General features: G+C 31.1%; 1 protein-coding gene across 6 annotated transcripts in view; it reads left to right on the top strand.

Annotated features, from left to right (window-relative positions):
• Positions 1-18,105, top strand: part of LOC111027763 (cordon-bleu protein-like 1) — a 91,726-nt gene extending 73,621 nt beyond the window's left edge. For 2 of the 6 annotated variants that reach the window (XM_022306176.1, XM_022306179.1), the window contains 14 exons: positions 4,436-4,558; positions 8,365-8,486; positions 9,630-9,751; positions 9,816-9,942; positions 11,452-11,597; positions 11,942-12,100; positions 12,183-12,289; positions 12,455-12,645; positions 12,854-13,114; positions 13,433-13,612; positions 13,732-14,544; positions 14,610-14,713; positions 14,841-14,905; positions 16,258-18,105. In XM_022306176.1, the coding sequence (XP_022161868.1) occupies positions 4,436-4,558; positions 8,365-8,486; positions 9,630-9,751; positions 9,816-9,942; positions 11,452-11,597; positions 11,942-12,100; positions 12,183-12,289; positions 12,455-12,645; positions 12,854-13,114; positions 13,433-13,612; positions 13,732-14,544; positions 14,610-14,713; positions 14,841-14,905; positions 16,258-17,158 (3,421 nt within the window). In that variant the 3' untranslated portion in view covers positions 17,159-18,105. The remainder of the gene's footprint in view (positions 1-4,435; positions 4,559-8,364; positions 8,487-9,629; positions 9,752-9,815; positions 9,943-11,451; positions 11,598-11,941; positions 12,101-12,182; positions 12,290-12,454; positions 12,646-12,853; positions 13,115-13,432; positions 13,613-13,731; positions 14,545-14,609; positions 14,714-14,840; positions 14,906-16,257) is intronic. The other 4 variants (XM_022306178.1, XM_022306177.1, XM_022306180.1 and 1 more) reach the window with 4 other exon arrangements.
• The last annotated feature ends 253 nt before the right edge of the window (positions 18,106-18,358 follow it).

An 18,358-nucleotide genomic window follows, 5' to 3' on the forward strand; every position in this document is an offset into this window, starting at 1 on the left:
CCGTAAAAGCCGCGTGATTAACGTGATAAATTTATAGCTTATTGTCTTGAAGTTAAAGTGCAAAAACTTGACGAAACATCCAATAAATTATACTTGGGCAGTCGGTATGTATAATATATAATATATTATGATAATACCAGCTGTGAGTAGGAATACCTACTTAGATACGTCATAATAGTTAACATAGACGAATTACGAACATATAATATTATTACAATATTATCGAACTAAGAATCAACCATGGCTTCCACATTGCTTCCTCGTGAGACTAGAAGATCCTGTTATAAGATCCTGTCAAAACCTGTGGAGAAGCTTTAACCGTCAAACGTGTTTTTTTATACTGTCGTAAATATGCTGATACCATTTCATCCTTAAACATACCAGATCACCTATACGAAGCGCTTGGACCTGGAAAACTCCAACAAATTCTTAAATTTTCTAAAACTAACCAAGCTGTGCAACTTTATTTAATTTTATTGTTTTCTTTGTTGTTCTCTTTCCTTCTCTATCTTCCACATACTGAGACTTATCATGTTGTAATAGTTCAAAACTCTTTATAACACCTAATATAATATTATTATTGTACATTTTGTAAACCAATAACCTTAGCTGTTGAGGCTTTAAAGAATTAAAACAAATAATAATAATTATTATTATTATATGATATAACTACGGCGTAGAAATAATCTTAGTGTTTTTTATTTTTAAGAAAAATACGATACTATCCAGTTTAATGTATACAGAGTGATTCGCCAAACATGATCACTCCCTTTTTTTTCATCAATGATACAGATATTGAAAATCTGATTTTTAGATTTACTATAAGACCATATTTTCAAATTCTTGATATTCAATTCATATTTGCAAGTTCTAAAAATCAGAATTTAAATAAAATCATTACTAAAGGAAAAACGGGGATGAGCTTGCTCGGTGAATCACCTTGTATAGTATTTTATTCATGAGTTTGATATGTTTTTATTTGTAAACGTAAATAATTATATACACAAAAAAATGTTATTCGGAAAATACAAAACGATGAAAATGCGTACAAACACGAGTGCCGCCGGGAACTTACCGAATATCTCGAACAGACGAAACATAAATAGGGACACATAATAAATCGAAATTAGCGAATACAATGACCCCGCGTGCAAGTTTGGTGAACCCGCTGCAAAAATTATAGTGTGTTGGCGGCGGCGGCGACGTACCGTTCATCCGAAGGTCAAGAAGTAGCGTTTCGTGAACTCATATTTTTCATCTTGCACGCATCGCTCGGCTGGTAAATATCCGGATGAAACCGTAACCGGAACCGCGGTATAATATTATATTATGCACACGCTGCACACACTACCTATATATAATGATATGTAGGTAGGTTCAAGTCTATAACTGCAATGCTGCTGCGGCGGCATAGTATCTGATCGCATTCAATTCGTAGATATATAGGTATAGGTACGAGTAATATGGCATAGTCGTGCGTGTGGGCGACTTCGACTCACTGAATATATTATACATTTTATATACCTAATAATATATACCATAGGTATGGTATACCTATATGATACGCACGTAATACATAATGTTATAATCGGTCTTGCGAACGATCTATACGGTGTCCGAAAAACTGACCGTCTACGGTAGCTATAGTGGTTATCAACCTTTTTCGAATAAATCAACCGATTTTTATTTTTTATTCTGTTTTCATGCGGCCCCTTTAAATAATGAATAATAGAACATGAATAATTTTTCATACTAATAACCAAATTTTGTTCATTATTTTTGGGAACCCCCAAACCATCTTTTGCAAGCCCCAGGTTGAAAACCATACTGGTCTACGAAACGGTTCTCTTCCAAACCTAATATTAATCAAACGTGCTCTGTACATATTATTTATATCCATTCAACTGCGGCCTAAGCTATATAATTTTATCGGTCTGGGCAAGTGCGAAAAACTATTCGGTTAGATGTCCTCAAAACCAGAGAACACAGGACACGAATCCTGATTTTTTTCCGCAGCTTTATGAAATCAAAAATATAAATACACATCTAATGTCCGGATACGTGACTCAAACGACGTGGGATCAAAATCTACGTGTCTCAACAAAATAATATAATTATGAAATTTACCTACGATAATCTCCGTGCGAGTGTGTTATAACACTTATAACACATGTATACCAGCACTGGTTAGTACCTACTGGTATGCGTACTGGCACTGGTCGGGCTCGCATCACGAATATAAATAATATAATCCCGCCACGATGTCATTATCGGCGCATATTATGTTATTGGTTTATGTTCGATTGTGAAATCATTTAAACTGGCTATTGCGACATACCAGTGCGATAAAATATGTATAATGCGCAGATCAGCTGAAAACAAGACGAGTGACGTTTTTTTTTTTTTTTTGTTTATTTGGCTTTAACGTCGAACAGAAGAAATCCTCTGAGCAACCGTAGTCGAGACTTTGCCGACTATTATACACCGTCAACGTGTAACACAATAAATTCTCTTTCAATCGATGCGTAGACACGTGACACAACAGACTGAATATATAAAATCTATATATTATTATTATGCTTTCAATGTATATATACATTGTTGTTGTTCGTATATGCAAAATGGATAAAAGAGTTGCTAGTGCAATCTTCTGAAATGTTGTTATCATAAAAAAGGTACGCTTTAAACTTTAACCTTTGATTCGAAATTTTACGACGAAAGTCGTTGACAAAGAAAATTATCCTATGTACAATGTACATTTATCGATTTATCATATATATAGGTTGTATGAGAAGTTAGAAATCTGTATTTTATATTTTTTAAAGTGGCTTTGAGATATTGGTTAGGTAGCTATCTGCCTAGGTATATATAATTTTCGAACAGTCCACGGAGTTTCACGTTCTTCGGGATTTACTCGAAACGGTAAATAAATAATAACACCGCGTCATTTTTTCGGATAACGGGCATCGGACAGTTTTCAGTGCATGTGTATCAAAATGAAAATAAAAAAAAACAATAGCATTAAAAACGGTTTTTGAAAAAAAAAAATAGGAACTGTATATAGTGTACCTACTCGCCCACCACGCATTCTGGTCATACATGATTGAGCCCACAATTTCTTTTGCGTTGCTAATGTGACTGAAAAAACATTATTGACGACAACGCCAAAAACAACTATGCACTACACAATAACATAATAATGTGTGCACCGCCGCCGCCGTAATTATACCTCGCAGAGTGCATTCTTTGGTTTTAGCCATAGTGAAATTCTTTTAGCCGCAAAACAACGGCTAAACCCTGAAGTATTATTGCTGTCAACGACGAAAAAAATTGTCAATAAAAAAACAAAAAAATAATAAATCCATGTGTAATTGTGGGCATTACAATTGAATATGACGATGACGTGTGGTTCGTTATTTTACAAGGACCTACATACGTATATTTATCGTATTTAATAAATCACGTATAGTTTTACTCATGTACACAAGTAATATATTATTATATTATGTGTGGTCATACCGCTTATATTATAGCAGTATTTTTGTGCTATTGGTTGCGATTTAATAATAATATTTTATCGATCGTTCGAAATAATTTTTGTCACCGGAACGGTAGTTATGATAAAGAAACAAAAAAAAAACAATAATAATAACGACGATTATTTATAATCATTATAATGGTTAAAAATAATGTACCTATCTACTCCACTTGCGAGTCAAATAATATTCAATTATTTTCACCTTGACAATCAAGACGGTTTTGTTTTCATTATTTAGGTACCTATATAATTTTATCATAGTTATCCACATAAATTATATTGCAGCATTTATCGAGACGATAATCACCAATCAATATGCATTATAATGCATTATGATTTATGAGTTATGCGTAAAAATATTTACCGCTTGTTCACGGACATTATTGAACGTGGAAAAAACTAAGATTTGATTAATTTATTCCAAAGGTTAATTATACTGTTAGGTAGGTATACGCCTCAAACAGAAATATAATAGTCAATCGTTCGGAGTCGTAATAATTTCTTTTTTTACATTTATCTGACTGTTAGGTTTTAATTTTTGAAAACATATTAGGTATAGGTACCCACGAAAATATCTAATTTATCGGTACACGAAGTGTGAAATCAAATTATACGTATATATTTATTATTAATTTTCCGTCGTCGAAACAATAATATATAGTAGTACTGATTGTGTTACGTGCAGGTACCTGCTATGTACTTTTTTTTTAAAGCATCAATCACATAATGATGTGAAAAAATGTTATTTTGCGCCATAGCCAGAAAGAATTATCCCAAACGGGTGTATGATTCATTTGTTCCTTGTAGAGATTTTTAGCCCGAGGCGTGTGTGACGAGTGTGTGTAAAACCTAATTCAAAAACATAATACTAATGTGTTTGGTATTTTGATTTTTCAGACAAACGATGTCCTTGCAGATGCCGGTGACGGAAGACACGCCTCCCGACATGCTGTCTGGGGCAATGGATCTGAACGTGATTCTGCCTAACGGTTCCGTGATCAAGATGAGCGTCGAGAGAAGGTCAGTATCCATTGGGATTATCCGGCGTACCCATATACTGTTACAATAATAATAATAATAATAATAATAATAATAATATAATAAAATAATCCGTTTCTATATCATCAATATTTCTATTGTTGTATTAATTCGGACGTTAAAAATGTCGAGATTTTCAAAACTCACCTCCACGACTGTTTCGTTTGAACATTTTTTGAAATTTCACCATACGCAAAAGTTAACATTTTTAATGCGATTTGCTTTTCCTTTACAATGGCCAAGTACCGATAATAGTATTAATCATAATTCGATTTCAATTCGAAAATAAATGGTCCGTTTCAATTTGCAATTGTAACTATTATTAACGTTGTTTTTATTTGGTTTAAGATATTCAAACAAATTGTATTAATTATTGTATAAAGTTATTATATTGATTTTGTGTGTTGAAAAGATTGTCAATTTCTGTGCGAATACGTCGGTCGAGGGATTGAACATTTTATCATACGATTCATGCTTCACATACTAATACCCTCTAAAAGCCATTCTAAAAATCTAATATGATTTACATTCCCGTTAAAAATGTGTTCACGTTCAATTTCAAGGTATATATCATAACTAAATAAAAATAAATCACGCGGAAATAAGAAAAGGGAAATAATAATAATTTATGAGTCGTGAACCGAATCCGTTATATTTTCTTTTTTATCAAATCTATTTCAATTTTATTTTTTTTGATAAAATATTATGGAGATGTTCTACTTAAATCTCACTACTTCGTATAAAGACATTTTTCAATTATATTTACTCGTATGGTATGTTTAATTTTGCCCTATACCTAATACGATTTCACTAAACTTATCTCATAAATATAGGTTGCAATTGTAATCCAACATGTTTTTTTTTTAAATGATTACTGATAACAACGCATTTTTTCTCCTCATAAAAGTTGTAAATGTTCAAGGTAATCAAACATAGATGCAAATATGCCATTAAAAATAATAAATACCTCGCCAATCAGTTATAGCCTATAAATTGCTTACTCGGTATTTATTGCGGTCCTTTGACACGCATTAGCCAACAAAATGATATTGCCATTATTTTTCCTTCTCTTATGCATATACGATAAACCGAATGACACGCTATTATAAAAAAAATGTGTTTCTAGAGTAAAAACACATGAACCGTATTGTAATAATAATATGGCTCATTAATTGCTGAAGAAAAATTCGATGGGTGGATACTCAAAATTATATACCATTAGTTTTATTCATATTCCTTTAAACTTTAAGCTTGATGGTTTAATTTTAAATTATATATTTAATGGTAGTTTCAATGAAAGTACATTTTGGAGAAAACAATTTAATGTCTCCTAATTTAATCTATGACGTATATCAGCGAAACATCTGTAATCCATTTATTAAATATTTAAAATTTACTTTATAGTTTAGACTATAAAAAATGAATTTTGTATGTTTTATTATTAATGATATTTAACAATTTAGAACTATGGTTAGAACAATGTGAACATTTACGAACGATCTTTTTATTTAATGTTTTAAAGTATATAAGTAATTAATAACTATACTCATTTTAACGGCAATGTGTAGATTGAAATATTTTATTCTGATTATTTTTATAACATTAAATAGAAAAAACGTTTTTACTGGTACTTTAATAACATATTTTCAGTACCTACCTACCTATCTATCATCTTTTTCGTCATTTTCGAAATCTACTGAACATTGCACGTATGCTCCTATATACATCATTTATACCGAATATACGATTTCTGATCAGATATTTTTGTCTAACGAATAAATATTTTATTCCGTTTTTTCAAACAACTGCAACAAAATAACATCTACGGGTTTCTTGGGGAATACGAATCCAACACTTTTGTACATCAAACTTTACTACATTGTTAAACTTTCGAATGTATAAACACGTTGTGTGTCTTATAGTATATTTATGTTGTACCTATTTGCTTAAAGTTGAAATAAATAATTTGTTTTGAAAATAGCGTAGTACGAACTGCGAAGAAAAAAATACAATTTATATACAGGTACCTAAACTACTACCTACTATTGAATCCAAAATATTGTTTTTGCAGAACCATATTAATTGTACACTAAATATACTTTATCTTAATATTATATAATATGTAGGCATAGTTTTTTTAAAGCCACTTACAGTTTATAATGTCATCAGTTATTTTTAATCAAACGTCAATCATCAAAATAAAAATTACACTGGGACGCGAGAAAAAAATAAAATAATTATGTCGAGTTTCTTCGTTAAAAAAAATATATATACGTATACTAATAACTTTTTTTTTAATTACGTAAATATTGATCTGAATTAGTCGAATTTCCTATGGTCATTTTAATTTTTTAGAACGAAAAATTTTAACTTGCATATTATATTTTCAAAACAATCATATTAAAAATAATATAATTTATAGTTGTCCCAAATTAATGGAAAATAAATAACCAATTAATGTACTATACCTACTGTTTCTGAGTTAAAATATTTTGTGTTACATATACATTTTGACCTAAGGTGTTGAATATTTAATACTTTAAGGACATCTAAAGCTGTAATAACATCCATTGTATATTTAGCTTAAAAAAAATAACATTATAAAGTAACTTTATTAGTTTTCGCGTTAATTTGCATTTATAATATTAATCTTTGAACTTGCGATTATTCCATCTTAGAAATTGTTTTTGAACTCTATACACATTATGTTTTTACATAGTTTAATGCAATACCATACTTAACCTTGTAAAACCGTTTTAAAGAATAACGCGAAATGTCGGATATGCACTTTTAACAAAACATCATTATTATACATGAACAATTTTGTCAGAAAATCAATCTTCCGATTTCTTGTTTTTTTACATGTGGGTATAGGCTATATAGCAATCAAATTAATAAAATTAATCATCGTAAAAATATTTACTGTTTGTGCGATCACCCGTATAATTTCAACTCGGATTTCAGTGTTGAGTTCATCAATTTTCGTGTCCATGGTCTGAGTGATGAAAACTAATATAAGACGCAACGATATGATTATACCTCCCAAACAATAATGTATTTTATTCCTATATGATCTGAAATCGATTTTTTGATCATAAAACCATAGATGTGGATTATTATTAAATGGGATGGCAGGTCAAGTTATGACATTCGTCGAATCGAATTGTATTGTACGATTGTCTATACACACGTCCTAGAATAATCACACGACGCGTCTCGACAGTGCGTTAGACACAGGAAAAAACCAAACTCGGAAGCTCCTCATCGGCGACAGTAACCACGACCCACAGGCGGATTGGCCTACAACGGAGACTATAATACGACTGTGGGTAATCGATTTTTGTGGCCATTGTCACGGCGAAAATGTTAACCACTGGAGGAGAGTGTGTCACTGTCGGCTGCGACCGTATAAATAAATGAATACCTCCTGCCCATCAACTATATATATTATGTCCCATATCACAGAACACACTGTGCGGATACGTTGTATTATGCAGATTTCTTCGCAGAGGTGCGTACATTGTAATTACATTACAATATCGCAGTGTTGTGCACATGGTCGAGATATGTATTGTTTCGGGTCATTGGGTTTCGCGTCAGGGAACGGTCGTCGTGTTTATTATTACTATTATTACTATTATTATTATTATTATTATTATTATTATTATTATTATTATTGTTAGCGCCTATATACGAATAGGTAGTCCAGGGCAAACAAAAAAAAAACACGATCTGATTTACAGAAATAATTAGACGTTGTTTTTGATTCGTTTTGTTTTTGTTTTTAGCACGCCAATGATGGATTTGCTTGTGCAGATCACCACTGCCCACAAACTATCGCCCGGCAGTCACGCTTTGCACGCCATCGGCGACCGCGGGGTCTTACCGTACAAACCAAGTACTCCTATCGGTAAGTACACCCATATATATACTATATACACCCATATATATACATACCACATACACCTACATAATGATACTATGTGCAGGTGATAATCTACTTGTGTATATACATCGTAAGCGAATAACGAAAAAAAAAACGATTGTAATTTGTTGTCGATTGCGAACAAATTTTTGTGGTGCACCTTTAACCCTGGTTAAAGTTGCATGTGAATTAATCTATAGGCAGACCGTGATTATGACTAAAAAATGTGCTTATAACGAATACATACGCCTTAATTTGTATGATAACGATAAATTATATAATAATAATACTAATAGTTATTAAAAATTATAAATGATAAAAAAAGTTTATCTTTCATATCATTTTATCGATAGTTCTGACGCGGATATAGGTATATTTACTATACAATAATTTGGAGGACATTAAGTCTGTTGATTGGTGTGTTTCTCTATATCATGTATAGTAATGAGTATTTTTAATTAACACGTTTGACACTCGATTTGAAAAAAAAAAACCCATATATTTACATAAATTAAAAGTAATTAGTAATTACATATATTTGTTGAAAAATAATATTAGATAACTACATATTTTAAAAATATAATTACTAAAACAATTAATGTAAAATTATAGCGATTATTTTTTTTAAAAATGAGTGAAATGTCTTTGAAACGTTTTTAAATTGTTCAACCCATTCTGTTTGATTAATATCAATTAGATTCTTACGGTTAAGGAATTTATTCTTTATATTCTATATATTAGAACCATAATGACGTCTAACTTGTAGAATTGTAGTTGACAGAACATAGAATTCATTAAACTCTCAAAGGATATTAAATTAAATTAAAAACTGTTAAGTGAGATAACTTTTAATATAACAGAACATTTTTGTCAAATAAAAATTTCATTTTAAATCCGTCACATTTTTTTTAGACAAAAAAAACTTCCTTGTCCCTCTATTAGGCAACATTTATACTTTTTAGTGAAATATAACCAAAGGTATTCCCCTTTAAAAAAAAAAAAACATAAAATTGTGTGCAATCTGCCTTAAGAATAATATTACCAGGAAACTGCAACGGATGCGTTTTCTAAATTGCTGTATGCGACCTTTGACACCTTTTAATCGTATTCTCTCCCTCTCTTTTACAGGTGCCCTAGATACGTGGACAGTAAACATCGTTCCTAAAAACTTAAGTAAAAATGGCAGATATCAAAGCCAGTCTATTATGAAATGCATTACAAAACCGTTCGAACAAACGTTCCGTCTTCAGGTAATTTTTCTATATTTTTTTTTTGTAAATTTATTTTAAACCATACTTTTCTCCAAATTAATAGGTACATTTACCGAGAAATCAGTTATACGTGTCCCGAATAAGTCCAAAAACGCAACTTAACAGTATTCTCAAGCAAGTATGTTTTGAGAAAAATCTTGATCCTGCCAAGTATACATTAAGGAAACCAGGTATGTTTTATTGTGTTTTTTTTTCTATTCTATTACTATTATAGTACGTGTGTATAGTATATACGTTTACGTTCGTAAAGTTTAGTGTTAAATTCGTTAAAAACTCATATTTTAAAACTTAAACCTCAACAGTAACGCCAATAAAAGCTTTTGTAGCTACTAATTTGCTACCTATTGAAATATTAATTAAAAATGTTGTTCGTGAGCTCAGCTAATATTCGGTTTGAAGCGACAAACCAATATTTGTCATAATACCTATGACGTAATCGTAATAGTCAATTTATGGTTTATTACATGACCTTTTAGTGAATAGTTTTACCAATAGCTGCTTGAAGCCCGTAGGTAGTAAGTGTGCCTATACTGTATACACGTAACTCAACATCAGTAATTACGACTGCATAAAATCGTTAATTGCAATTTAACATTTATCAAAATATTTTTTTTATTATTGTTATATTAATAACCAGTTAATTAATCAGTCTTATAATATTATATTATAATAATCGATCATAAAATTAACTATATAGGTAGGTGTGTTCCTATGACTATGAACCAGAACCATTAAAGGATGTTAATAATGTGTGTATAAACTATAAGTAGACCTGAAAATTAACATAAAATGAGTAGGTCGTCAAAGCCTCTGAAATATTTATAACTACATATTGACACACCTAACATGTCACAAATATCGTTACACATTTTGTACGCTATAATTATTAAGACTTTCTTATATTATATTTACGTTTTAAAAACTAAGTTTAATAAAATATTCCAATACTTTTTACATTTATGGCTTATTTAATAACGTGGAAAAACTAATTTAAGGACCTATTATATTATTTGTATGTACTAATAAAGTTGAGGAACTATTGTTTTACTTAGTATCTAAGATGTAACCCCATATAATCTCATTTTTTGTTGCAAGCTAATAACCCTAGGAGTTCAAGCTGTACCATGAATAAAAAAATAAATAAATAACGTGGAATTTAGAATTTACTGTATTTATCTTAAGATAATTTATATTTAAAAATATTAGTAGTTATACATAGTAAAATTGATTTTTTTTCTGCTGAAAAAAATATATTTAGAGAATCGTGTGATTAACAAAATAATTTATACTTAAATAAATATTGCAAGATTTTTATTTTTGCATAATGTATAGTAATCTGACTTAAATCGTATGTAAACCATTTTTCTCTCAAATCAAATCAGCTTGCAATATCTGAATACCCTGAGAAAACTACTTCCGCATTACTTTCCACAAATCTTCCGTGTTTATGTTACTATTGTTGAACTTCATTGAGATTCTATTCGACGACCACAAAATTGTTACTTTAACATATATTTGCACCCGAATTCCATGCATTGCGTTGTCAAGTACTGTTATGTTATCTTATCTTTCAATGTAAACTCGTAAAAATAATTAAACAACGGAGGCACCATTTTTTTGTAGTACATAATGTCATGAACAACAACTAACAATTCACGTGTTTTTTTGTTGTTTTTTAGACAAATTGAACGAGCCCTTGGACTTAAGTAAAACATTAGTTGAGTATAAGCTACAACAATTGTCTCTGGTGTTGAATACTAATAGAACTCTCATCGGTGGCCTATCTTCGGATGACATCATGTCACGGGCACCTAAAAAATTTTCGGTAACGTATACGACATATTATTATAATTTATGAATACAATAATTAAAAAATTATTTTTTGTATGCAATTTTTATAAAATATCTAAATTAAAATTTCAAAGTAGGTATCTACTATCACTTGATGTTTATTTATGATTATAATTAAATAGAACAACTTGGCTACTTAATTTTCTTTATATACAATGTTAAATGTTTTATTTAGTAATGAATGTTTTTAAATAATTTTTAATACTACATTTAAATAAATATGCTCAAGTATAATAATTATCAAACATGTATATCTTTATGATTTGATTTGATTTGAAATAATTGTATTTACATTTAAATGTATGAATATGTTGACAGTGTGATGATAGTTTGAGTAGTGGTAGTTTGGGTGGCAGAAGTTTAAGTCCGACTAGATCAGATGAATCTTCAGACACTCCACGTAGACACCCACTAATGGTCAAAGTATTACCATCTAGACCTGTCCGAAAACGAAGACTAGCACCAAAACCACCATCGGTAAGACAAATTACACGTTTAGATTAAATAAAGTAATTCAATACGTTTCTAATAAAAAATAAAAATACAAAAATAATTTCAGCAACAACGAAATGCTCCAGAACAAACAATAATTTCTCATTCACGAAATAGTTCTGATAGTAGTGGATATCACGAATCTTCGGTCCTTAGTGATGCTGTTGATTGCAGGTAAAAAAAAAATATACAATTTATGATTATATTAATAATAATAATTCTTTAATGCATGTATAGATTAATTTTAAAGACAATTCAAATTAATATAAATCTATAGTATCTACTATCTATATCTATATATTCTGTATTAATTTAAATTGTTTTCCTTTTTGTCACAAGCAGTGTTGGAATGACGAGGTCTGGGAATTTTTCTCCTACCAAAACGTCTGGCCCTACCATGTCGCGTTCAATGACCAATCTCCAAGCTTGCGGACAAAATCAGAACCAGTTCTCCGAAATACCTTTTATGTCTAACAACATAGGTCAATCAAAACACTCCGTATCTACTACATCACTCATATCTATTCAAAGTGAGTACGGAACCATTTGTTTTCGCCGTGAATAATTTATAAATTAGAACAATAATAATTTAAACATACTTCAATATTCTTTTGAATAATAAATATCAATACAGTATTCAAAATTAATACATTCACAGTGTTGTGTGTTGTTTTAATTTTTACCTAACCGTCGTAAAGGTAAACCATAAGTCCATAAATAAATTGTTTGTATTTTCAGGTCGTAAAAAGAAAGCTGCACCCCTTCCACCACTAGCAAATAAGCCCAAACTTGCACCACCACAAGAAGAATCTGAAAGTGAACCGGAAACACAGAGAAAATCGCAAACACTGCCAGTTACTACAAAACTGTACATAGCAGATCCACAAGAAAAATCAAAAACTGTTTCCAGAATAGAACTGAACAATAATTTAGTTGAACCTAATCTATCCCCAGCAACATCCTCGTTGTCATCACTTAGTCGATCCGATGTAGATAGAGGTATGTTACCCAAAACACCAACTGTCCTAAAATATTCCAAAATGCCCTTAAGCTTTTTATCTAGTGAACCCGCTCACAAATATAAATCTTCAGTAACACTAAATAATGTAGATAATAACATAGTCTGTAGTAGTCAATACAAAACTGAGTCTTGGAATAAATTTTTAGAACATCTAAATGATGTTTTAGCTTGTAAAAATGAAGAATATGTTTAATACCCCTGCAACTGTAGTACTATGTATATAATATTATTATTCTTTACACAATTTTAAATCCTGGCTTGCTTAGCTTAACTATGTATATTAAAACCCTATCTAGATTTGACTGAACCCACATCTCCCACGTCCTCGATTGTAATAGGTTGTAAATACTTATCAAAATTGGAAGTGAAATCGAAAAGACCAGCGCCTAAACCACCTATACGATCTTCGACCATAAAACGACCACCGGCGTCCAGCCAACCTGGAGATTTGACAACAGTACCTCAATTATCTTCAGGTGCTTTACTAAACTTCTTCTTTCGTTTTTCTTTGCTTGATATGCTTATTTAAATTAAGGTGTTGGAGAAAAATGAAATATTAAAGCCACATATCTAATTTAAATATGATATAATATAGGTTCAACTGCCGACGAAGACGAGTTGCGTATGGATGATGAAGAAATCGATCGTATATTTGGAGATGCAACTAGTGGTTACGATACACCATCCATCGTTACCATAAAAGAAAACAACACAGAAGTTACAGATATTGATTGGGAGTACAAATTGCCTGACCCTCCTTCGGCATTTAGAGATGACCATTCTCCTGCAATGACGATGTTCGATACAGTAACCATCGGTAACCTTAAAGATGTCGTCCTTCAAGAGGAACCCACTGTTACTCCGATTGAAGTGAAAGAAGATAGCATCATAGTTGAAGAGTCTGTAAAAAAAATAATAGGGGACGAATACCATTGTTTCCCTCAAGACTCAGGAATTGGATCAGATGATTCGTCTTTGCCATCGAGTTGTGAAGAAAAAATACACGCAGATGAAAAACCCGTTAAAACTGTCGAACCAAAAGAATCTAAACTAAATAATTTTAAAATTGTGGCCTACGATGAAGATTGCTCTAGACCCATGGAAATATTCTGTGATGAGTCGGTTAAAACGTGGAAGACAACACAAATAGCTCGAGAATCAAATCCCGCATACAAAACACAAATCACGAACTCCATTAATAGACACAAGTCGTTCAGTATGGATAGAACTAACTTGTCCGTAACAGTCAAACGGAGTACGTCACATATAAGTCTCTTAAGCGGTAATATAAAACCATCGAATCGGTTGGCCAAACACTATATTGGACGAACTTATTCTTCTGAACGACTTAATTATGATGATGAGTCTCCAGTGAAAAGATCGTTCAGCGTAGACAACATTACAGAAGGTTAGTTAACAATTCCTATTTTTATTTATGTAAGTTTTAAATGGCTATTACTGATTTTATTTTAGATGCGCGAGAAAATTGTCAAGACGACAACGACAATCAAAACGAAGTAATACCAAAAAAAATTGAACCTACATTAGAACAATCTTCTCCCTTACACTCTCTTCAGGTATTATTTTCATTACAGTATTATTACCAAGCAATTTACTTATAACGCAATAGAGTATAATATAAATATAATAAACATTATTGTTAAATTAAAACTAAAACAACTTATTATTATTATTATGTTTTAGATATTAAAAACGATTCTCCCTCAAATTGAAGATCATAAAGAAAATTCCAAAAATAATAATTTAAGGTAAAAAGTTATTTTTTTCTATGAGTGATCATGAACTCGTTTCTAATTGTTCAGTAAGCCAAACTCAAAACTTTAGGGACTAGAATTAATTATGCTAAAAATTAAATATACTAAAAAATACCGAGTACGAAGCAAAAATATGCATTATATTTATATTTGATATAGGTAGATATTTCATGAAAAATGGTTAAAAAAAATACATTACTTTTAAACAACGAATAAGTACCGAACTATTCATAATTTACCCACCGTAATAATTAAGAAACATTCAAATGATTAAAAATAAAACAAATTTTCAATAGTTACGAATATTAAATGCAATATTCTGCATGCTACACTAACAATAACTCTATTAACAACGACAATGTCAACTGGTTTTTTTTCTTCGGTAAATTTGAATTAGATATGAGGATGTGACGATGTCAGCGCACTATTGGTTTTTTGTCTCTCTGGCGGTCTGACCCACGCACAACATATTTCAATTTGTATGCTAACTTGAGTCATGTCTTATGGGTATGTAAAAATCACAGTTTAATAAATGTTCATACATCTCAGAAAAATTGAAATATTGTACTCAATGATTGATAATAGAAAGCTAACCATTACAAGAACACGTTTCGCTGAATACAAATTTGCAATGTTGCACATGGGTCAGAGAGAGAGAGAAAACAAATACTGCACAGAAATCCGTTTAAATTAAATTTATTGATTCACTTCACATTAAATATTCATAGTACATAAATTAACGTGCAATACACCTCCAAGTATGCAAAATAAAAATTTGGTGTGATATGTAACGTTAACATTTTGAACCATGTTCATACTGCATAGTGCATACCCTATAAACAAACATGCAAATAAATATTATGATTCCGTCTCAACTCATTGTAATACATATGTTATTATTATTGTACGTATATTGTTTTACTTGCATGATTTCGTTTGCATTTTATTAAAATGTGTGAGGCAATTCGACAATGAGTTTATAATATTAATTTATTTGTCTTAAGAGCGTAATAATAGATTACGCGGGTACTTGAAATATTATTTTATTTGCTTTAATGTAATTAGCCATGTACCTATTCTACTCGTATGTATTCATCACGAATTTATCATTATTTGTCAATATTTTTTGAGAATTATCGGAACCACGGAGATAACAATCGGCAATTTTTATACATGCTTCTACGATGCCGAGTTTGTGTTTGCTCAATAAAATCCTATATTTGCATATAATATAATATACATTACAATACGGTTAACATCGGGTTATTTTAATTGATCTATTTAATATATGTAATATACACTATATAGTCTCAAATGTACTGATTTCCATATTAATTATTTTATAGTTTTGACGAAGTCTCCAACATTCCAAATACATCGCTTTCGGAAACAATATCAGAAAAAAGCAATGAAAGTCCGTTCAATGAGAATATTCTCGAAACAAATGTGTCAGCACCAAAAATAGAAACAACGGAATTCGATGAATTGCGAACGAGGGTGGCTTTTCTGGAACCCAAGTGTCAAGAAGTTATGTGTGAACAGAAACCTGTGACAGCAGAAACGTCAACTACCGTAGTAAAACACGTACAATCGAAAAATAAACTCCAAGAAGAGCCAAGTGAAGGCAAGACGTTAAATTTACTACGTGAATTTCGTGATGACAAGCCTGAAGTCCAGGTACCAGTCAATAAAGAGGAAAAGGTGAAGAAGTATTTGTACACGGGCCCCCCAAAAATCAGTCTATCCACGTGGAACGAACGTCCCAAAAGGCAGGTGAGCATCAAAACCGACCGGGACTACGTTATTGGCATTAGACAAAGGTTACAGCGAAAGGCTGACGATGCAGACACGAACAAGTCGTTGGACGAGGACCACTCCAACAACAAGCCCGTGTCCAGGGTGCCGATAGTAAAGTCGGTCGAACTGAAGAAACCTTACGCCGAACAATTGCAAACGGCCAGCCCGGTGTTGGCCCTGTCCGAAGCGATCAAAGCTCAAGCCAAACTCAGCAATGGCTACAGTTACCACGGCAGTACGATCGTGTTGACCGGTGAAAATGACGACAACGTAATATTACGACCGTTGGAAAAGAAATCGTCCGCTGACAGCTCGTACACTTTTGGCAAGCTAATGGGCCGGTCCAGGAAACCCAGGGAAATTTCAACGAAAGTCGATCCCAGGGAAAATCTACTCGAGTCAATCAGATCTTTCGGCGGTAGAGACAACCTGCGGAAAATTAGAGCATAGTTCCAACAGACTTATCACTAAGCACACTAACATTTTACTCAATTATTATCAAATGGTTCGAAATCGTAATAATATTATATATTATAGCCCTTGTGTAGTAGATGGTTTTATTTTTTATCGCATCAGAGCCCCAAAGACGTTACATTAAGGTCAATTATTTTCTAAGGTTTCCATACCCTGTGGCTTATCATCATTTGAACTATAAATTGGCGACAGCAGTTTATGATATGGCATGTCCAAATACTAAAATAAGACTTTGAATATTTGTCATACGCTCGTGCAATTTGCTCTTGTTCCTTGATTTTTTATAAAAATAATTTTCAGATCAAAATCACGAAACCAAAATATGTACTCTGTTTCTGATTATTACGATTTGTGTATTGAATTCGTCAATTTCCTTTTGTTGGAGATCGCTAAATTTAAATCGAATTACAGCATTATACACCAATTGGCGCTCAACAAAACTTTTTGTTGGCAATCAGTTCTGTTTTCTGTGTTTCTGTTTTAATTGAAACACTGACTAACACCTGCTGATGCTCATTATAGGTGTAATAATTTTTTTTAATTTAGATGTCCTATTTATTTATTTTTCGTTTGTGTTTATACACAGTTATAGGCTCGATAACAATATTAAAGTCATAACCAGAACCAAATATTCGTGACAATTTGTATTTTCATTATATATTTTACTCATTTGCTCAATATTTCTAAAGTTTTAGATATCGTTTAAATTTACTAATTTTGGAATTGTTTTCGTTAACCAAAATGATATTTTAAATAATATTATATTTTACGTACCTACGTTTTTATTGCAAATTATTCACTATAATAGTCGTTTATTAGATAGATTATTATTGTTTCGACCTTTAGAAGCTAATATAATAGTGGTCATTGTTATTTATATTGTATGTAGTATGTATTTCATTTTTATTTTTACGTATTTGTTTAACAGAATACACTTTAATACATTATTTATACTGATACTAATACAAATATTGGAATTTAATTAAAGGGAAAATATTAAAACACCCAAAGTTTATAGACTAAATATTATGTACATTTTTATTATTATTTTATGTTTGATTGTTTTGTGTTATGTAAATAAAATAATGTACACTGTTATATTTTTATGTTATTGTTTGGGAAATTGTAACCATAATGATAATGGCATAATAATGAACAGCTGTGAATAATAACAAT

This window comes from Myzus persicae, unplaced genomic scaffold (assembly GCF_001856785.1).
Source record: "Myzus persicae strain clone G006 unplaced genomic scaffold, MPER_G0061.0, whole genome shotgun sequence".
In the NCBI taxonomy this organism is placed as follows: Eukaryota; Metazoa; Arthropoda; class Insecta; order Hemiptera; family Aphididae; genus Myzus; species Myzus persicae.